The sequence below is a fragment of the Barbus barbus genome (assembly GCF_936440315.1).
Source record: "Barbus barbus genome assembly, chromosome: 13".
Lineage (NCBI taxonomy): Eukaryota > Metazoa > Chordata > Actinopteri > Cypriniformes > Cyprinidae > Barbus > Barbus barbus.
Window position 1 is genome coordinate 12,808,460 of NC_136741.1, and position 23,941 is coordinate 12,832,400.

The 23,941-nt window shown below is 44.8% G+C and overlaps 1 protein-coding gene across 1 annotated transcript in view; it reads right to left on the reverse strand.

The window, feature by feature from the left end:
* The window catches only part of septin9b (septin 9b), a 78,522-nt gene extending 69,968 nt beyond the window's left edge, over nt 1-8,554 (reverse strand). The window contains exon 1 of the mRNA XM_079431191.1: nt 8,380-8,554. Coding sequence (XP_079287317.1) covers nt 8,380-8,401 — 22 coding nt within the window. The 5' untranslated portion in view covers nt 8,402-8,554. The remainder of the gene's footprint in view (nt 1-8,379) is intronic.
* Between the last annotated feature and the right edge of the window lie 15,387 nt (nt 8,555-23,941).

Below are 23,941 nucleotides of genomic sequence, written 5' to 3' on the forward strand. Positions count from 1 at the left end.
GTATTTTGTTAAGTAACAGAGAAAATCAAATATCAGAGGAAGAGCCCACTCTTGTATTTTGGTGGTTCTTTCTTCCCCAGGGGGATTTTCACACTATAGAAATCATTAAATAGTTATACCTGGGTCATTCACAATAGAAACCTGGGTTATCTTGCTTCATGTTTCACACTGCTCATAATTTATCCATGCGTATTAATTAATCCCATCACCATTTGACTTTTCTCCCCTCAAACACAGAAATTACTGTTTGAACAATGTGCAGTATTTCAACGACTGTCCAAAGCATATGAGGCATGTTGTTTGTTGCTAAGCATCTAGCCATAACATTCTAACACTGCACAAGTAACACAGCAAAAACAGTGCTAATCCTGCACTGGAGATAGGTTTCATAATCCTGGGTAAAAAGCAGTACACTGTACACAGAGCACTGTGAAAAGCCCTCATGACAAGCTGGTGACTGAATAAGAAAATTCCACAGATTTACCCTGGTAAACAACACTCTGTGAAATTTTCTAATTCTGTTTTTCTTATTTCTGCTTTTTTATAAGTGCCACCTACGGTGAGAGAATGAATCTGCAATTTTATTTAGCCTGTCCATGTCCACTAAATATTTTATTTAGTCTGATGGACTGAACAGACAATTAATATGGGAACAATAGACCATTTTTTGTCCCACATTTGTGTTGGTGTAAGATAGCTCATTTGGTGTTGAAATTTTCTCATTACCATTTAGACCAGTCTATTGACTAGTCAGTAAGGTTAATAACTGCAGACAATAATTGTAAACAATATATAAAGGCAAGGAGGAGAGGAATAAAAGCTTCCATTTTTCATCTTCAAGGAATAACATTTAATTGACAGCACAGTGCAACCTGAAAACACAGGGCACAGTCTGGTTTATAGGCTGTCTTTTGGGACCAAGATATAAATTGAACTGTATACAAGTGTTTCTTCATGGGGGTGTCATAAGTATTTTTGTATCAAAAATCAAATCATTACTCTTTTATAGGGTCTGACTTAAAAAAAAAAAAACAAAAAAAAAAACACCCAATATATTGTACAGTAGTTGCATTATGGTATTATAACTATTGTGCATGAACACACATAAACAACCTTCAACTACCTTGTACATTTAAAGTGAATATTTGCACAGTGATTTGTCTGTAGGGACAGGATAATGCTGAGATAATTCTGTGCTACTCTTTCTCTAAATGTCTCTACCAAATCTACGGCTATGCAAAACCCTTAAACACCAGTATTTCTAAGGTAAGACTGAGTTTTCTGTTATAAAATATCAGAGTAATAATTACTGACAGGGTGTTGTCTTATGTGTGTGTGTCTGTGTACACGTGTGAGGTCATGAGTCATTCAGGATATCACATACGCCACTTTAATGGAATAAGACCAGCACTTGAGTGTCCGGTTTGGAGGTCACTGAATGCAGGATGTTAACTTTAAAGGCTGTAGAAATTACAGAACCATGTCATTAAACTGCTTTATGAGTGATTTTTCAGTTAACCAGATGCTTTCTGTGAACACACAGTGTATCATTGTAACTAGGCCATTGACTGAAAACAGTTAGTTGTTAGAGCATTCAACAATATACTTTAACCATATTTTAAAGACTAAATTAAATTATATATAAAGACATACTTAAGTCCTATTTAAGTGGTTAAAAAAATAAATACTTTTTTAAATAAAAGTTTTTGTTTACATAATATATTTATGTTTACTGTGTTTATTTATTATGTATATATAAATATACACACATACAGTATATATTTTGACAATATTTACATGTATATACATATACATATATATATATATATATATTTAACATATAAACATAACATATTTGTCTTAAATATACATGCATGTTTGTATTTACATATACACATTAAATATACACAGTACACACTCATATATTATGTATACTAAAACTTTTATTTTGGATGCAATTAATTGCGATTAATCGTTTGACAGCACTACATTTAAATGAAGTTCCCAAACGCAGGTTCAGGAGGAGCCTAATCATCCAGTCCTGTCAATCACCGCTACGACCGTATATACGCATCAGTCATTGGTCCGTTCCAGCGACAATTCTTCCGGCATTTGTCCCCGCCCTGTTCCGTGAACAGCATCCCAACCTGACGGCCTCCAGCACTTCACCTCCAGCGAACAATGCTCTGCAAAGTCCCTCTTAATCCGGCTCCACTTTCAGCTCATAACAAAAGAAATCAAGCCTGTCAAGGACCTCCTGCAGATTTGCCCAAACGCCTAAATCGAATGCGCTTCTCGCCTTCTCCCGCCCTGGGAATGCGGACATTCAACTGATTGAAGCATGCTTGCCGCTTCAAACATCCGTCCCCACAAAGACAAACAGAAATTCTGCTCTGCTCGCCTTATCCGTCACTCCTTGCCCAGGCGCAGCTCCGAGCGATTTCCCCTTACATCCTGAAATTATCTATAACGATCCGATGCCTATGCGGTAACGTCATTCCTAAATGTTTAATCCATAATCTTATTGAATAATAAATCCTGAACTTGATGTTTCTGTGTTGTGCGCTCCTACTCTACAGTATATGGTAAATGCTAGGCATGTCAATCCGAGCGAACGACCCAATCCAAACACGCTCCATCTGTTAAACACTGCCCGATTGGTCCCTACGTATCATCCCCGCCCACCATATCCTAGGTCGTATTACTGGTGTTTTTGAAATGATGTTTTCAACACTGAATCATGCCGGAAGTCACAGCATCAGGTAAATAGCACGTCATTGCACTCCAAAACCTTATCTTAAAATCTATAGCTTTATAGTGTGCATAGGCTTGTCTGAATCGGGATTAACTGCTTTAAGTATCAATATGCAATTTACTATGCTTTACCAATATTTCACAAAGTTATAATCCAAAATGTTGCAGGTTGCACAAAGCTTACTGTGTACTGTTTTTTGTGTACATGGTTTATATATCTTGAGCTCTAACATGAAATTTCCTTGTTGCATTCTGCTAGTTGAGATCCTAATGATATACAGTATATCAAGACCAAGTTATTTTTAATGCATCATGCCTATTTAGATCAAACTAAAGTGCTAATTTCTCTTTTCATGTCATGAAAATGGAGCACATTAATTTGTTAGCAAATTTGAAAGCCATTGATTAGGAGTGAACAGACACTCCTTGTCTAAAACTTTGCTCGTGCTGTTTTACTTTGCCTTGCCCAAAACACACCCATCTTCACTCCGCTCCATTTTTCTCCTTCTTAGTTTTCGGTCCCACTTTGCATTGGGTTGCCTTGGCTACCATGCACTTACATTTAAATTAATAATTTGATACAATCCACTTATCGTGTACATGTTCTTACATTGTACTTATATTTGAAAAAAAATACCTAATATAAAGTGTGACCTGTTTTCTCCAAAGTGGCCCCCAGCGTGAGGCTGCCTCCGCAACAAGGAACCGCTCTGGCTGCTTCTTTGCATACCTCTCTCTTTTCTTCCCGTGACCTTTTTCTCAGAAGTGCCCTAGCGTGAGGCTGCCTCCGCAAAGGTACCTGCCTCTTCTCTCTCCTTACTAGCTATACACCACCTACATCAGCTGAACGTCCATCTTGCACCCTCTTTACAGCCACCCAAATAGCGACCCCAACCCACACCACTGTTATGAAACTTCTGCCGGTCTGGGTGTTTTCATACACAGTCATTTTAAGGAGTCTGAACATGTTCCACTAGATTTGGCCCGTACGCAAAATATTGTAGACCTTCATAAACCAAGTCCATCTTGGGAGGTGGTCTGAGTATGGTTCGATTTCAGCTATCAGTATGGTTCTGTAAACTGTGCATTGTGAACACAAATTGCTCCAGGCTTACTTAATGTTTGTGAATTCCAATTTAGCTGGTAATCAGATGCTTCTGTTCAAAGTGATTTTCCATGGCTGTTTCTTCTGGCATATTTCTACAAAGTATATTCACAACATACTTGTTTGTGTTAAGCTCACAACATGATATTTAATGATATTACCCCACCCCATTAATATTTATTTGTGGATGTTACAATTGCTTCGTCAAATAAATGATTTGAGAGAAAAAAAAAATCTATAAAAATATCTTTATTTAAAACCATAGTAAATTTGCAAGTAAAATCAATGCTATCGCATCTCTCTCAGGTGTTTGCATAGCGGGCCATGTGTAAACCATCTTTTGTATGTTTCTGAAGATGGTCTACTTGGTTCAGGCTAACTAAAAATCAGCCACGTGCTACAATGATATAAAATTCGGCTTGTGAAGAAGGATACTTTAAACAGCCTGAATTATCAGTACTTGATATCTCACGTTACTTTACCGCATTACATCACTTCATTACTCCATTATACAGCAGCTTCTATGATTAAACCGTGTCACTTAACTGCCGCAGCAGACATTCCTCCCTCCGCTCGTTGTGTCCACTCCCCAATAATCGGGCCGCCAAAGCATTTTTCTTCCATCGGGACAACTTCGCTGTCGTCTATTGTTTCATCAAATGCAGATCAAGTTAAGCCGATCTAATGCAGTTCCTCAAGTTTTTAATCTGGTCCTCCATTTGCATTATATTTAAATTTATAACTGGATTTAAAATCCAAATTGCTGTCTTTTCCACTTTCCCTTTCAGAAATGTAGGTGATTAACTCCATACGAAATCTGATGTTCCAGTAAATCATTCCAATGTTTCTATAAACTAATCTTCGATCAACGTTGTAACTAGGGCTGGTCCGAATACCATTTTTTGAGCTTCGAAGCTTCGATAGGAATCAACACCGAATATTCGAAGCTTCAGAGGGAGGGGCTGAACATATTCTTCTCTCTAATAAAGGCAGGAATCTCTGTGCGTCTGTCTGCCTGTTTGCATTTTTATTGTGTCGAGAAACGTTCATCCAATGACTTCACGCGTGGCAGGTGTGTTGCTGCGGACCCAAGGGAGTGCAGTGTTGCATTTTGGTGCAATATGGACATGCGACACGTTCATAATTAATAAACATTTAATAAACTAACCGAGCGAGCCGGAAGCGAACCAGCCATTTCTAGGCCTGGAAAAGTTTAGTAAAAGTCGTGGAATTTTATTTTACAAATCTCTGTATAATAGAATTATATTTAATCAGGTCCTGCATTTGTGTGTAGGCCTATATCGCATAGTTTTACTCATTCCCGCAGCTTTCGAGTTTATAATGAGGGAAATTCTTGCAAACATTTATTAAATATAGCATGTAGGTTAGATGAGTAAATAAATCCACACAAAATATCAGATTAAATCAGTCATTTGAAAACAGCGTGAGTGATTCAGCTGGACCGCGTCTTCTCTCTTTCACTCTCGTTGTGGTCTCAAAGCGGCTTCATATCGGCGCATCTCGTCTGCACTACAAGAGCTACAGCACGCTGACCCAAGACTTTCGCTCGCATCTCGGGACAGTTGACAGAAAGAAAACGCATGCATCGCATTCAGTTTTGTGATAGCAGAGGGTCCGTTCACATGTCGCGTCTTTTGCGCGCTTAAGTTCATTATTTCAAATGTAGATGTGCAGTAAGCGCGCTCATAATATAAGCGGGCTCATATGCATGCTATAGGTCAGCACTAACGTCTTTCATTGGCTGGTGCAGATGTTCAGCCAGGCGGACAAGTTGAGAACCGTTTCGTGGGGGATGCCAGGTGTTCGAGGAAAAAAAAAAAAAAAAGGATATTCGAATCTCAAAATTGAAGATCGAATGCCAACCCACCCAACGAATATTCAAATAATCGAATATTCTGGTTCAGCCCTAGTTGTAACGATTCTCTCCTTGAAGGAAGTCCAGGAAGCCAGATATAACAAAAAGGTTCTTTTAATAACAAACACGAACTCAGAACTAAGGTTACACTTCAACAAACTAAGGTTACAACAATCCCAACAAAGGACGCGTTAGGGTGACTGGACCAAGACAAGAGGGAAACTGAGGACTTAAAAGAAAACCGGAACAAACGAATGAACAAAATAATTAATGCAAAACAGGTGACAGAACTAAACGATGATTACCAATTAACTAAACCAGAACAGGAAGAACCAAATAAGGTCAAAAGGGGACTAAACAGAGACAGATACGTAACAAACGTTGCCCTGCTATTAACTTAACAATAGTAATTGTTGTACAGTGTAAAAAAAAACAAAAACAACAAATAAATTATGCTGTATTGATGTGCGCATGCCCAGTAGCGCGATTACATATCCCTTTTAGCCTTAACCCTTCAATATGCCTCTGCAGCAGCAGCGACTTTCTCTCCTGCACACCTTTAACCACATCACTGCCGCAGCAGTGAATTTTTTCTTGTTGACTCTTCCACTGCCGCAGCAGTGGCCTTTCCAACCTATAATCTTTTATTAAAAACTCCCTGCCGCAGCAGTGAGTTTCCCCACAGCCTTCGCAGTAAAATATAATCTTACTTTGTCACTACCAAAGGATTTGGTAGTGACAAAGTGTCACTATTTAGTGACAAATCCTTATTATCTCACCGCAGCAGCAGCAATTTCACTCCACATTAATCATTTTCATTTATTTATTTTATTTATAGCTGAAGAAATTTTCCCCATCGCTTCCGCCGTAGTCGCCATTGCTCCAAAAAATTATTTCACTGCCGCAGCAGTGATCTCTCCTCTTCTGCAGGAGCCTTTTTCTCCTCAACATGTCAGATACGTTTTTTGGGGTTGAAATGATCAAATTCTTTTAAATTTCTCTACCACCAAATTGTTCGCAATCGGTCACCAGCTTGCTGTCTTTTATAAGCCTTTTTTGGGGGGTTCTTACTCAGAGCTCAAGCTGAGCCTCGGGTTCGAGCCTCCTTCACGGACAGCAAGCCAAGTTTGTTTACCATTATCTTGGTAAACAAGATGTATATCATTTTAAACTCTCAAAATAGCCCTCTCTGATTCCACATTAGAATACAGTGTTATTTACATGTACTACATGATCAGTGTTTCTCTCTCTGTGCTTGTTATCTTAACTATGCTAACGTGTTGAAATGTAACATAATCTTGAGTCTGAGCTCTGAGAGGAGACACAAGGGCCAAAAAGTTCTAGGATTCTCTGCCATATCACTTTCAAAACAATCCGGTGTGTGAAATACCATGGCAACTTGTGCAAACCAATGGATACGCAGAACCAGGAAGTAGCTCTGCCCACAACTTCCTCGATGAAGCTGAATTTACAGTTCGGAAATCTGTTCCCAGCCCTCATAACAGACACACACACTTCAACACAACACAATCAGCTTTACACAAACACAAAAAGCTTTCAACACAAAGACGAATGCCCTGACACTTCCACAGACTCCATCTCATCCTTTGTCATCATTTTCACCAAGTTACATTTGAATCTAGAGTATTTATAATATTCTGATGCAGAAAAGCTCCAATGCCCCTCTGTGGTCACCTGTTTAACTGCATAGCAACTCAATTCAATCCAGTTCTACAATATCAGTTCATGATGTGACATGTAAAACACATGATGACATTCTGACCAACAATACGAAGACTGGGCAATCCGGTGTGCAAAACTAATGGATGAATAAATTAAACACAATATATTATATCAGGGTGTGTGTAAGGGATGTGGCATTGCCAACCAGAACAGCTGATGTTACAAGAGCTCCAAAGATTTGAGGCATGCCACACAGCAAACCTCTCCCTGCACAGCTGCTCCACAGTGTGATACAGACGCAATCCTAATGGGAGATTCTGCTGAGTAAGGTATACTTCTCACTGTTACTCACACACACATACTCCATTAACTTTTATATATATTTCTTGTTTCCCTTCAAAGTGAACACTGATGTCAATAAGTTCACCTGTAAAATGTGTTTAACTATATATAATTGAAAAGAGAAAAATACTTGAAATGCAGTTTGAGAGAATTAGAAATAAGTTAAAAAGCAGAAACTAAAAAAGAGGTTCCACTTCCTTATTGATAAAATCACACCCTTAGTCATGTGTCTTCCTTAAAAATGAAAAGCACAATCCACATAGACCAAACAAAATTATTTCTGCACTTTGCATCTTGGAAAACTGATTTCCTTTTTGTAAGAAAAAACAGTTAAGAATAGCTAGACACAAGTGACATAATACAATTTATTCAGACCAACTACTGTTCTGTAACTACTTCAACAAACTGCTTTGATCCAAACTCAACATACAGCAGAACACAGAAACTGAGAGTGTTCACACAACTGTGCCAGATTATCATCTGACCTACCTGCACAAAGTACATACACGGTCTTTCTCCAAAGGAAATTGATGTAAGAAACAAATTTAAAATCAATTTATGAGGGTTCTCATTCTCAGCTGTCTTTTAAACTGAAAGAGAGTGAGAAAGATTTACTTACCAGCGATTCTGTCTCGCTCCATAGCTGGATTATGGCTCCTAACAGCCACATGTGGTTTCTAGCGTTTCTCCTCCTCTCCCTTTATTTGCAGACTTCCCCTTTTGCTTTTTCCGAGAGTTTAGTCGCTCTCCCCCTCTCTCTGCCTCTCTCTCTGTCTGTCTCTCTCTGTTCTCTCACTTTATTCTTGTTTTTCCCTTTCTTTCTTTCTTTCTTTCTTTCTTTCTTTCTTTCTTTCTTTCTTTCTTTCTTTTTCTTCTCTCTTTTTCTTCTTCGATACTGATCTTAGAATTGTTTAGAGTGTTTCATTGACAAGTGTATCCAATGGAACTTCAGTGACATGTGCTGATCATATGGCTTTATTCGATCTCCTTTCGTCTTTCTTTTGACCTCTTTTGACACTGAAGCTCTGTTGTGTCTCTAAGATGTGGGTAAGCCATGTGACTATATGTAAACAGCCCCATGCCCTGACTTTGAAAGAAAATGAGAGAAAGCTTAAATCATTGCGTGGGATACTGCTGAATTTGCATTGCAATATTCCCTAGGTCCAGTAGATAGTGCTATGCATTACAGGAATTAAAGTTACAATGTAAAATTGGCTGTGTCCATATAGATTCTAGATTGCATGTATGAAATTATACTCACTCCCAGGCCATCCCAGATGTAGGAGTTTGTTTCTTCAGATTAGAAGAAATTTAGCATTACATCACTTGCTCACCAATCGATTCCTGTACAGTAAATGGGTACAGTAACAATGAGAGTTCCAACAGCTGATAAAATCATCACAATAATCCACATGTAATCCACAAGACTCAGTCCATCAATTAACATCTTGTGAAGCATGCTTTTATCTGCTGTTTGGAATCTTATTCTGATAGCACCCATTCACTGAGATGATCTACTGGTGAGCAAATGTAATGCTAAATTAAAAAATATTTTCAGGGGGGAAAAAAAGAAGAAACAAACTCATCTACAACTTGCATGGCCTGAGAGTGAGTAAATTTTCAGCTACTTTTATTTTTTTAGTTGAACTATTAAAGCAGTGACAATCAGCCCATAGTCTTCATGTCATTACTCAAAAGAAAATCATGATGATATATGACCTCTGACATAACGTTACACATCTAAGGTCCTCACACATCTAAGGTAGAATAGGACTTTGATTATGTGAAAGACATGGGGATACGTGACCTTCTCTCCATTTCCAAGAATAAAAAAGGCCTTGGAGCACTCTATCACACTGATTACTGATTATTATTCCTTCTGGGTCACTGATGACGCAGACAAAATAAGCCTATAATAATCAGGTTCTAGAAATAATTGGCTTTTTCAAAAAAAATATTGTATTTCTTTTGCTCAAATATGTTATGTAAATCATCTTACAGGGTATAAGACATGCCACCAGTCTAAATATCAGTGATTCACTACTATTGAATACATTATTAAAAATCATAGTTTTAAATAATGCATAACATAAAACTAAGGTTTCAAAGTTGATTGGAACCAATCTAATCATATGTTAACTGTGAATCACTGAGGGAAAAAAGCAGAGTGTGCCACTATAGAGGAAAGACATTAGATAAGAAAGTAATTTTTAGAGGTGTAACAGCAGAGATTAACAGCAGTGTGCTTCTTTAAAAAAAAAAAATATTGGCAAAATCCCAGCAGACCTCAGACATTTCTATTTTATGTATTATAAAACCAGCAGGTAAAAAAAACAAAAAAACATGCAGGTTGATAATGTCTGGGTTACTATTGTAACTTGTTTCAATGTAGTGACACTAGGGGTCGCACTTAAGAGCTCCAAACACCTCTGATACTTCAGAAAAGGCCCTAGTGAAGTGAATTTGCATGCTGCTCCCCTGGACATGCAGATATAACAGGAACCTGCTTGCTCCACTCATTCAGGTTTCTGCTGAGGAACAAAGAAAATGTATCTATCTATCTTGATCTATCAAGATGGCGCCACTCACGGCAGCCATGGTACTTCGCTATCCAGTTGTTTTTTGTTTCTCAAACACAATCAGTTTTACCGGAGAAGAACTGCTGAATATTCGGCAGAACAAAACACAAAATCTCCTACCAGTTTTCGATTATTCGGATGTTTTGCTAGACATAGTAGCCGGCGGAGCGGCGGCGCTGTTCATACGCTTCAGGCTGCACAGATGGGGGAAGCGAGCCGGTGTGCTCCTGAAGCTCAGACAGCACGGATTTTGAATGCCGTTGCCTAGCATCCATCTGGCGAATCTCCGCTCTCTACCCAACAAAACGGACGAACTCCTTCTGCTCTCCCGGACAAATAAGGATTTCTCAAACTCTGCTGCTCTGTGTTACACAGAAACCTGGCTAAACGACGCCATTCCAGACAGCGTGCTTCATCTGCCGAGCTTTCAGCTGATCAGAGCAGATCGCGACGCAGAATCAATGGGGAAATCGCGCGGCGGCAGGACATGCTTCTACATCAATGAGAGGTGGTGTACAGATGTAACAGTATTAAAGATGTGCTGTTCAGATCTAGAAGCTCTCTTCATTAACTGTAGGCCTTTCTACTCACTGCAGGAGTTTTGCTCGTGAGTGTTTACATTCCACCGCAAGCCCACATGAGCTCAGCTCTACAGAAACTCGCTGATCTGATCACAGACACAGAACAACAACACCCAGACTCTGTTTTAATCATTCTTGGGGACTTTATCAAGCAAATCTCTCACGTGAACTGCCAAAATACAGACAGCATGTTACATGTCCCACCAGAGAAAGTAATATACTGGACCATTGTTACACCACATTAAAGAATGCATATCACTCTGTTCCACAGGCTGCTTTAGGGCTCTCTGATCACTGCCTGGTTCATCTTATACCAACCTACAGGCAAAAACTTAAATCTGCTAAACCTGTGGTAAAGACTGTAAAAAGATGGACCAATGAGACAAAGCGGGTTTTACAAGCCTGCCTCTACCTTGCTGATTGGAGTATTTTTGAAGCTGTTGCCACCAATCTGGACGAGCTCACAGAGACTGTAACTTCATATATCAGTTACTGCGAGGATATATGTATTCCCACCAGAACTTATGTCACATTTAACAATGATAAGCCATGGTTTACAGCAAAACTCAGACACCTTCGTCAGGCCAAAGAGGATCCCTACAGAAATGGGGACAGAGTCTTGTACAATTAGGCCAGGAGCACTCTGAATAAAGAGATTAGAGTGGCTAAAAGGACCTATGCTAATAAGCTGGAAGATCAGTTCACTTCCAATGACTCCGCTTCAGTGTGGAAAGGCCTAAAAGCGATCACCAAGTACAGGACACCATCCCCCAGCACTGAGGTGAATCAACAACTTGGTGAAGACCTGAATGAGTTTTACTGTAGATTTGAAACCTCCCACACCCGTCCTGACCATCTCTTTACACAACCATTAACACCTCCAGCAACCCCCCTCTCTCCCACTCCTGTACTTTAGATCAGTGAAGAAGATGTGCGCCAGGTCTTCAGGACGAATAAGAGAAGGAAGGCACCAGGCCCAGACGGTGTGAAACCAGCCTGCTTGAAAACCTGTGCTGACCAGCTGGCCCCCATTTTCACACAGATCTTCAATAGATCTCTGGAGTTGTGTGAAGTCCCTTCCTGCTTCAAACGCTCCACCATTATCCCCGTTCCAAAGAAACCCAAGATAACAGGACTTAATAAATACAGACCTGTGGCTCTAACGTCTGTCGTCATGAAGTCATTTGAAAACCTGGTTCTGGTTTATCTGAAGGACATCACTGGACCCGTACTGGACCCCCTGCAGTTTGCTTATCGAGCAAACAGGTCCGTGGATGATGCAGTCAACATGGGACTGCATTACATCCTGCAAAACCTGGACAAATCAGGGACTTATGTCAGGATCCTGTTTGTGGGCTTTTGTTCGGCCTTCAACACCATCATCCCTACACTCCTCCAGACCAAACTAACCCAGCTAACTAAACACTAACTAAACAGATCACCAGCTTTCTGACAGATAGGCAGCGACTAGTGAGATTGGGGAAATTCATGTCAAACAGCCGCTCCACCAACACTGGTGCCCCTCAGGGATGTGCTCTCTCCCCACGGCTCTTCTTCCTGTACACCAACGACTGCACCTCTAAAGACCCCTCTGTCAAGCTCCTGAAGTTTGCAGACGACACCACACTCATCGGCCTCATCGGCTCAACACGCTCAAAACAGTGGAGATGATTGTGGACTTCAGGAGAAACTCCCCTGGATTCTCCCCACTCACCATCATAGGCAGCACTGTGACTACAGTGGAGACATTCAAGTTCCTGGGGTCCATCATCTCTCAGGACCTGAATTGGGACACTCACATCAACTCCATTGTACAAAAATCCCAACAAAGGTTGTACTTCCTTCGCCAGCTGAGGAAGTTTAACCTGCCATAGGAGCTGCTGAAACAGTTCTACTCAGCCGTCACTGAGTCTGTCCTGTGCACTTCAATAACTGTCTGGTTTGGCTACAAAATCAGGGATTAGAAGACTACAGAGAACGATTCGGACTGCTGAACGGATTATCGGTGTCCCCCTACCCACCCTTCAAGAACTGTATACATCCAGAGTCAGGAAAAGGGCTCAGAAAATCACTCTGGATCCCTCACATCCAAGTCATCCCCTTTTTGAACTTTTGCCATCTGCATCCAAGTCATCCCCTTTTTAAACTTTTGCCATCTGTTCGGTGCTACCGAGCCTCAATTACCAGGACTGCCAGGCACAAGAACAGTTTTTTCCCCCAGGCAATCCAATTTATGAACAGTGAAATGCACCCCCCCCTCCATTATGCAATAACAATGTGCAATAACCTTATATATATTTGCTACCACCTCCATCCTAGTACATCCCTGCATCTCCTTCTATTCTATCCCATTCTGTCATCTAAAGCACTGTATATTAATTAATTTATGTTTCAAATTATTTCTTTTTCATTTTTTTGTTTATTTATATTTACATATGTGTATTTTTTATTCTCATCTTATTTTTATTGTCTGTGTGTTGTTGTTGTCTCTGTGAACTGGACGCTTATGACACTAAAACAAATTCCGTGTATGCGCAAGCATACCTGTCAGTAAAAACTCTTTCTGATTCTGATTCTGAGTCTTGAAAATGTCTGACCATTTCAGCAGGTAGTTCAGTGTTGTGGCAGGAGGGACACGTCTCATTCCCTCCATTAGGGTACGGAGGTTACAGTAGTGACCAAGACATTCCCTATCTCTCAGTCATTCAACATTGTGTCAATGTAGTGACACTAGGGGACCCTAAACTAAACGCCACAGCCAGCTGAAATGTGTTATGAGGTTTGGTAGTGCAGATGCAGGCAAGCCGCTGCATGCTTAATAACAAGTGCACTCAGGCCTTTGTAACCTTTCAAATTCCCCAAGTAAATTGCCGTAGCCCCCTATATTGTGAGGTGTACATCATACTTCAGCCAATTCTTGACCTTTTTTTTTTCTTTACAATAAAAACTTACAGCTGTGCAGACCCAAAGTTTGCTCTGAGGAAGTATTCTTTTCCCTATGTTGGAGAAAAGAAAACTGTGGAAACCACATCCTTCTTGAAGGGACGTTAACGTAGAAAACACTTCACATGTATTTACCAACCAGGAAGTACCACATATAGAAAGAGGACTCTGTGGTAGTGCATGCCTGAGAACGGAGGACTGCTACAGCCATATAACATGGTGGTAAAAAGTGGATAATACATTACCACTAGGGAAATGGGGAGCACTTAACCCAAAAATAGGGGTTTCCCCGAAAAGGTGCATTTCACAGGTTCTGCCCATCTTCTTGCAGTAGTGAATTGCAATAGTAAAATAGTGAATTCCTCTGCTGAATTCAGCTACTGATGAGTGCTGGAGAGTAAGAGAGTATCTAGGTTTACGGAACACTGGAAACTCACCTGGATAATAAGAGCACAGTTTTCACCTCAGAGAGGGGAAAGGCACAGTATGCAAGGTACACCCGGCCAGTTGCCCAAAGCTTTACCTGTTCATGCCTACCAACACTTAGGACAAAGCTGGCTCAACCCAGAGATTATAAAATTTTGTAAAAGTGTTGGGTGTAGCCCACCCCGCCACTCTCCACATGTCTGCTAGAGAGGTGCCGTTCGCTAGTGAACAGGAGAAAACAGCACCGCTAGTATAGACTTTCAAGGTGGAGAGGGTATAACCGCCTCTTTGGACTTTCCTGCAGGAAAAAAATGCCGCTTGAATGTATGCATGTGCCTCACAGAGGGAACTGTGGCTTGAGTGATAGTGTCTATTACCACTGGTGATAGCCCATTCAGGTTTTTCGCATCCAACTCAGGAGCCAGGCATGGAGGTTCCAGGGGTCTGGACGTGGGTGCCAAATCATGCCCTGCCTCTGAGAAATCCTTCTGGAGGATTCACCAACGAGGGTATGTCACGATGAATGGGAGTTCCAGGAACCAAGTCTGGGTGGGCAACCAGCAAGACAATCCTCCCTGGTTTTGTACAGTGTCTGTGCAATCAGGCTCACTGGGGGAAACGCAGACTTGCACAGGCCCTGTAGCAAGCTATGTGTCAGAGCATCTATGCTGAGTGGAGACTTGGTCAAGGAATACCAAAAGGGGCAATGGGAGGATTCCTGGGAAGCAAACAGATCTACCTGCACCTCGCCGAATCAACTCCAAATCAGTTGGACCACTTGGGGATGGAGTCTCCACGAACTGAATCACTTGTCACAAAAACACTTTAGCTGTGCGACTGATGTCACCTGGAATATGAGTGGCACACAGTGACTTTAGTCAGATATACTTTAGATATACTTTAGTCACTGCTGACTCCAAAGGAGGAGATAGTTGGTGATTTTTGTGACCTGTGACAAGAACAGATACTGCACTAGTAATGTATATACGGCACCATTTCTGTATTGTCTGTCCAGACCCACAATTGCTGTCCTGAATCAATGGTTAAAACCTCTTCGGGGCCAGCAGTACAGCCAGCAACTCTAGGCTGTTGATATGCCAGGGTCCTAGGGTTGCATGCCTGTTGCATACAATGATACAGACTATACTGGACACATCTGTTGTTACAAAAAAAAAAAATATTCTAAGGCAGCGGTTCTCAATTCCAGTCCTCACACCCCCCCGCTCTGCATATTTTGCATGTCTCTCTTAGTTAACACATCTGATTCAGATAATCTGCTCGTTAGTCAAGTCAAGTCAAGTCACCTTTATTTATATAGCGCTTTTAACAATGTAAATTGTGTCAAAGCAACTGCACAATATCAAAAAAGGAAAATAGTGTGTCAATAATGTAAAATGAAAAGATTAAAAAAAGATTTTCAGTTAAAGGCATTTCATTATTGAATTCAGTGATGTCATCATCCAGCTCAGTTCAGTTTAAATAGTGTCTTTGCAATCAGGTCGACGATATTGCTGGAAATGAAGTGTCCCCAACTAAGCAAGCCAGAGGCGACAGCGGCAAGGAACCAAAACTCCATCTGTGACAGAATGGAGAAAAAAAACCTTGGGAGAAACCAGGCTCAGTTGGGGGGTCAGTTCTACTCTTGCCAAACGAACCAGCAGTTCAATTCCAACTGCAGCAAAGTCAGATTGTAAGGGCTCAACTGGTTCCAGTGGTCTTTCCTGATGGCTGTCTAAGTGGCAGGGTCCTCACTGGGGATCTGTCTCTGGCGTTCATCTCGGTGTCCTGGTCTCCGCTGACATTCAGGGCTGTAGAGGTCGTCTCTGGGTGCTGATCCACCATCTAATCTGGATACAGACTGGATCTGGTGACTGCAGTGACCATCTGGGCTGGATACGGACCGGATCGGGTGGCTACGGTGACTGGGGATATGTCCCCGGTGCTCATCCAGGTGTCCGGCCTCCGCCAACGATCAGGGCCACATACATCATCTCCCGGCGCCGATCCACCATCTGATCCGGACACGGACTAAGAAACAGAATAGAAACAGACAAATATTAGCGTAGATGCATTCTTCTTATGATGTAACGAGTACATCATGTGTTATGGGGAGTGTTCCCAGTTCTGGTTGATCTAATTAATGCAGCGTAACAATCTTTTAACGGATTTGAATAATAGAAGTGTATTAGTGTGTTATGTTTAAGCCAGGTTAAAGAAATGTGTCTTTAATCTAGATTTAAACTGACAGAGTGTGTCTGCCTCCCGAACAGTATTAGGTAGATTGTTCCAGAGTTTGGGTGCTAAATAGAAAAAGGATCTAGAAAGCTCTGAGGCAAACAGATCTATCTGTGCTGGACTGAATCAACTCCAAATCAGCTGGACCATCTGGAGGCAAGGCCTCCACTCTCCTCGGAGCATGAACTGCCATGAGAGGGAGGTTGAGGTCGCACGGAATTTGAGTGGCACGCAGAGACCTGAGACTCTGCTGGCTCCACAGTAAGAGATGGCAGGTGAGCTGTGACATGCGATGGCAGTAAACACCTCCCTGATGGTTAATATACGCAACTGTCTCCGTGTTGTCCGTTTGTGCTTGCCCTGGATCAATGGCGTCAACCTCATTAAGGCCAGAAGCATTGCAACAACTCCAGACAATTGATATGCCAATGCGGCCGAGGGCCGTCCAGATCACGGAGGCCGCACACCCATTGCATACAATGCCCCAGCCCAACTTGGAAGAATCCGTTGTAACAACGTGTCTGGACACTTGCTCTTAGGGCACCCCTGCCCGTAGAAATTAAATGTCCTTCCAAGGACTGAAAATGCGGTGACACTCCAGTCTGATACTCGCACAGTGTGTACCCTGGTTCCATGCCCATCTCAGGACTCGGGTATGAAGCCAGTTCTGAAGCGGTCTCATATGCATCAGTCCCAACAGAGTAAATGTGGTTGAGAATGCCTTATGTCTCCGGAGCCTCTGAAAGTGTTTGAGAGGGACCACTCTTTTGTACTTGAGTGTTCTCAAGCAGTTCAGCACTGACCAAGCACGATCCTCGGAATGGCGTGCTGTCACAGTGACTGATGTCCCTGTGTGCATTAACTAACTCTCGCAAGTGACCTAGAATAAGCCAGTTGTCAAGATAGTTGCACACTTCCCTGAGAGGGGCTAGGGCAGCATTTGTGACTTTCGTGAAGATGCAAAGAAACAGCCTGAAGGGAAGAACTTTGTACTGATATGCCTGTCCTTTGAAAGCAAACCAAAGAAACGGCCTGTGCCTTGGAAGGATCGAGTCATGAAAGTATGCATGCTTCAGGTCTATTGCCACAAACCAGTCTCGGTACCTGACACATGTTTACATGTGCTTGAGGGTGAGCATTCTGAACGGGAGCTTGTGAAGGGCCCAGTTCAGTACCCTTAATTCCAAAACTGGTCTGAGCCCCCCACCCTTCTTGGGTACAATGAAGTAGGGTCTGTAAAATGCCTTGAAGTCCATGGGGACTCACCCAGCTGAACCATTCTCGCCTTACCATGCTCCCCAATGCACATCACTGCAGCCTCATAGGAAGTAGAAGGACTGGAACGGGAAGCTGATGGGGTGACTCAAAAGCTTTTGGAAAAGACTACAAACAGCAAGCACAAAGTTCCTATAGCCATATCCTAATAAGCAGGACATGCTTCAGCGTGGCATGGCCCAAACAATGAACACACTGATTGTGCCAGTCACCAGGAAAGATTTAGAAAACACAACATGAAGTACACGGATGGAAAGGCATGAAGTAAACACGATTCCACCCGTGAAGCTCTTTTGCTCTTTTAAGAGGAAATTTGCTCTCAGGGATTACCATTGTAACAGATGGACAAATCAGACATGTTATTGTTATATTTAACAAATAATGCAACAGACCCATCACCAGAAAATTGGACTGGATGTCAGAATGTCTGTGAATGATAACCCAGGACACTGGTTACCATGGCAGCCAGGACACCTCAGCCAGATAACATAACACAAGTCTCACAGAAAAAGAGTTCTTCCCATTGATTCATAGGCAAACCTCTCTATGAATAAATATGTATATCCCCAGGGCATTGTGTGTAGTATTGCTGGTTTTGTATATTGTCTTTTGTATTGTATACTGTCGTATGCATGCCTTATGATAGAATTATAAGATAATGTAACCCTACTGGTATTAGTGATGGGCAATTCGATCATCGATAAGTTTAAAAAACAAGTACTCAAGTACTCGGGGGGGGCAGGGTGTGTGCGGGGGGGGGGGGGGGGGGGGGCATGGTCGTCATGAAGATAATGAAAATATCTCAAGACTGTTATGAAAATGAATGTTAAAAATAAAAATATGACATGAAAACCTCATAAACCTCATAAACACATGATTAGAACACTGTTAGATTATGATTATGATGCAGCAATCTTATTAAAAAAGAAGCATCTGGAGGATCACGTGACCCTTCGACGGCGATGCAGGTTTAGTCTTTCGCTCTGCTCACTTTGCCATATTTTGTATGATCCTATCAGTAAAATTTCAATGACACACATCTGGAAACAATGAGAACTAATAGACAGAGCAAAGGGTGATAGGAAATGAAGTCCAGAACAAACGTCTCAGGTTACGTATGTAACCATGGTTCCCTGAAGGGAACGAGACGCTGCGTCGAAATGCATATGGGAACGCCTTCAGCGTGACCAGGCTCTGAATATGATGTGTAATCAGTCAAACAAGGGCGAGGCATCACGGGCGGGGTGACGTCACAACCAGGAAGTATAAAAGCACGTGCGGTGGAGCCGGCGTCAGCTTCAAGTCATGAAGCAAGCGCTGGCAGGGATGCCGGAAGTGTGGCTACGCGACGCAGCGTCTCGTTCCCTTCAGGGAACCATGGTTACATACGTAAACTGAGACGTTCCCTTCCAGGAACTTCGAGCTGCGTCGAAACGCATATGGGAACGAGATACCAACGCCGCCAGACTGACAAGTCCCTGCCTGGTGTCAGGACGAAAGGACAGAGGAGTCGGGAGTGGCTCGGATGTCGAGGTCATAGAACCTAACGAAAGTCAGGGGCGTGGACCACCCAGCTGCGTTGCAGATGTCCTGCATGGAACACCTGCCCAGAAGGCCTTGGAGGCCACCACACCTCGGGTTGAGTGCGCTCTGACTCCCACCGGCGGGGGGAGCTCAGAGGCCTCGTATGCCAAAGCCATGGCACCCACAATCCACCTACTAAGAGAGGGCTTCGTAGCAGGAAGACCCCTCCTAGGCGGACCATAGCACACGGGCAGCTGGTCCGACTTTCTCCACAAGGAGGACCTGTGGATGTATGCGTCTAGTGCTCGCACTGGACACATACGGTTGTGCTTCTCCTGGTCTGGCTCCCCGAAGGGAGGAGGACAGAAGGCCTGCAGTACGACCGGCTGTGGAACGACCAATGGGACCTTCGGAACATACCCTACGCGAGGGTAGAGGAATACTTTCGCCGAACCGGGCGCAAAGTGAATAGAGGCCGTAGTCGGGGCCTGAAGGTCACCCACCCTCCTCAGAGAGGTGATAGCCAATAAGAAAACAGTCTTGATAGTGAGGAGTCTCTCAGTTATCTCCTGAATGGGCTCGAAAGGTGCAATGCACAGAGCCTCCAGAACCACAGCCAGGTCCCACGTAGGGACGCGAGATCGTACCGGAGGCCTCAGCCTCAGCGCACCGCGGAGGAAACGTGTAACTAGGGGGTGTCTACCCACTGACTGGCCACCAATAAGGGCGTGGTATGACGAAATAGCTGCCACGTAGACCTTAACAGTGGAATGGGTTACCCCTGCAGAGAAACGGGCCTGCAGGAACATCAGTACTGCACCAACGGGGCAGTTGACTGGGTCGAGCATGGCGGTCCCCGCACCAAGAAGTGAAGAGCCTCCACTTCAAGGCGTACAGGTTCCTCGTTGAGGGAGCTCTGGATTGGAGGATGGTCTCGACAACCTCGGTTGACAGACCGGAAGCTATGAGTTGTGCCCCCTCAGGGGCCACACCCACAGCTTCCATAACTCCGGGTGAGGGTGCACCTCGGTGCCCCCGGCCTGTGAGAGGAGGTCCCTCCTGACGGGCACTTCCCACGGAGTGCCGTCGAGGAGAGATATCAGGTCCGAGAACCATACTCGGCCCGGCCAGAACGGCGCTACCAACGGTAGACTGACCTCGTCCCGGCGCACTCTCGCCAGAACTCCCGGGAGCAGAGCGATCGGGGGGAAGGCGTACAGACGGAGCCTCGGCCACGTCTGTACCATAGCGTCCAGTCCCGGAGGAGCTGGACGAACCAGAGGGGACATTGCGCTGACTCTCGAGTGGCGAAGAGGTCCACCTGTGCCTGGCCAAAAACCTTCCACATCTGCTTCACCCCTCGGGGTGAAGCATCCATACCCCGGGCCTCGGCCCCTGTCTCGACAGGACGCCTGCTCCCACATAAAGATGCCCAGGAATGTGCACAGCTCTCAGTGATAGGAGCTTGCCCTGGGACCACACAAGGATCTGGTGTGCCAGCTTATACAAGGGGTGCGACCGTAGACCTCCTTGGTGGTTGATATAAGAGATCACTGCTGTGCTGTCGGTGCGCACCAGCATGTGGTGATCTCTTAGGTCTGGGAGGAAGTGCTTGAGCGCACGGAACACAGCTAGGATCTCTAGCTGGTTGATATGCCACGTCAGGTGGCGACCACTCCACAGACCGCGGGCAGGGTGGCCACTCATGACCGCACCCCAACCGGTGAGGGAAGCGTCCGTCGCTAGCGAGACGCGGCGACAAGGAGCTCCCAGCACCGGGCCCCGGGACAAGAACCAAGGATTCCTCCACATGTCTAAGGCACGGACAGCGGCGTGACACTTTGACAGCGCGGAGCGAGTCTCCCCTCAGGGAGACCCCCTTGGTCTTGAGCCACCACTGTAGGGGCCTCATGTACAGCAGGCCAGAAGGAATCACGCTGGACGCAGCTGCCATGAGCCCAAGCAGTCTCTGAAACTGCTTGACAGTGAATGGCTGGCCTTCTCACACTCTCTCGACTGCCGTGAGGATCGACTCGATCCGAGCAGGGGTCAAACGAGCCTGCATCGTGGTCGAATCCCACACTACACCTGGATAAGTGGTTCTCTGAGCTGGAGAAAGCACACTTTCCTTGGCGTTTAGTTTTAAGCCCCCAAATCTTTCATGTGGGCGAGAACGACACCTCGATGCCGAATCGCCGCCCGCTCTAATTGAGCGAGGATCGACCAATCGTCAATATAATTGAGTATGCGGATGCCCTGCAGTCGCAACGGGAGCAGTGCCGCATCCACACACTTGGTGAAAGTGCGGGGTGAGAGTGCTAGGCCGAGGGGAAGAACCCGATACTGATACACTTTGCCCCCGAAAGCGAACCTCAGGAACTCCCTGTGAGAGGGAAGGATGGGTACATGGAAAAAGACATCTTTGAGGTCTGTCGTGACAAATCAGTCTTCGGACCTGATTTGAGACACAATCTGCCTGGCAGTGAGCATCTTGAACTTCAGCTTTCTGGCTGAGCAGTTCAGAAGACTCAAATCCAGTATGGGCCTCAGCCCCCCATCCTTCTTTGGAACAATGAAGTACAGGCTGTAGCAGCCGGCATGGACTTCGTGAGGAGGAACCAACTCGATGGCTTCCTTCCTCAGCAAAGTATCGACTTCCTGTTCCAAGACCAGAGCCTGCTCGGGGCGGACCGTAGTCACACAGACCCCGTTGAACAGCGGAGGTGGCCCATCGAACTGGATGGAATAGCCAGCCTCTACGTCCGCAGGCCCCAAAGAGACACATTCGGCAGTCGCTGCCAGGTTGTCAAACGATCTACTAAGGGAATCAGTCTCTCGAGACTGACCTCTGGTGTTAGAGAAGCGGCCAGACCGCTGCCTCGCTGCAGCGCACCGGCAGGAGACGCGTAATCTGGCGGCCGAGGAGAGTTTCTCAGGCCCGCTGAAATCACAGGCGGAAGAACCTGAGAGTAATACTCGCTGGGACCTGCTGTGCCCTGGAACTGCAGGGTTGACAGACAAATCCCCGGAGGGCACCGAGGGGAGACGGTCACCGTGTGCAAGCCGCTCCACCCCAGTAGGGGTCGCCCTCCACGGTCCTGGGGCTCGCCCGTCAGGACCTTTTGCGCGAGGAGCTGGTATGCGGGGGAGGCTGCTCCCGCCCAGCAGCCACCTGAGTTTAGAGAGCGCGCATACCCTCTGCCCACCAAAGATGTTGTAAGCAGAGTAGGAGCCTTCAAAGGCGATGCCGTAGAGGGAGACAGATAGCTCGCAAGCGTCTGTTCAACCCGTGGCATCGCCGCATACCTGCGCTCATTCAGTTCCCGCGGGAACGAATGGCCGGGACGAAAAGATTTCACCCACGATCTCGACACCTCGGTGAGGAGATCGAGGAAAACGGAAGGCTCCTGTGTAGAAGTAGCTCCTCACACTGGGGCGAGAGAGGCGGCGAAACCTCGTCAACGTTCGTCACATCAACCTCCTCGGAGGAAGAGAGACGAAGCGTTGAGCCCTCGTCTCGGGGGGAAGAGACCGCTTCCGAACCGAGAGACGGGGCGCCAGATCAGACGCGGGAGGAGATAGGGACATGCCCGTCTGACTCTCGCCAGCCAGATCAGCCTTTTCTTTTCTTTTTTTCCAAGCCCCGCGAGCGCAGCCGCCGCTCTGCCTTTTTTTCTCTCTTTTTTACGGCAGAAGCGGGACCGGCTTATTTTTCTCTTTGTGCTTGTGCAAACACGGCAGCTTACAAAGCTCATAGTTATATCATATTGGGGCGACAGAGGCGGCGAAACACTCGCCAGCCAGATCAGCCTGCGAGCCCCACGAGTGCAGCCTCCTCGAAGAGAGCCCTCCGGGTGCGGAGACCGATTCTGCGTGCTCCGCACCCAGGCAGACCACGCACAAATCGTGTGTGTCCTCGCTCGTGATATAGCAAGGGCAAGGATGCACACACGAATTAAAACGTGGTCTGAAAGCTTCACCCCTGAGCTTGCCCTTGGCTTTGGCATGATACTGAATGCTTTCCACTTAAAACTAGGACAAACAACAGTAAATAAGACTGACACACACAGAGCGCTTGCTGAATGACAAAAAGCTGATGCCAGCTCCGCCGCACGTGCTTTTATACTTCCTGGTCGTGACGTCACCCCGCCCGTGACGCCTCGCCCTTGTTTGACTGATTACACATCAAATTCAGAGCCTGGTCACGCTGAAGGCGTTCCCATATGCGTTTCGACGCAGCTCGAAGTTCCTGGAAGGGAACAAACTATAACCCAGAAGGGGTGCCCTCTGGTGGCTGATATGGGCACTCCAGCAGATGGCTGTGACATTGGTATAATATATACAGTATATATATATATCGAGGCCATAGCTACCGCGGCGAAGCAGACATGTGACCGCGTAGCTTCTGTTCAAGCAGCTGCACGTGAGGATAGGAGGACAGTCACAGGCTTAAGAAATCAGCTGGAGCAACTCACAGAGAAGGTGACGGATATGGAGGACAGGTGCAGGAGGAACAACGTACGACTGGTGGGGTTGCCAGAGGGGGTTGAGGGATCCGACACGGCTGGTTTCCTCAGAGTTAATATTTCTAAGTGGATTCCTTCCTTGAAGGGCCGTG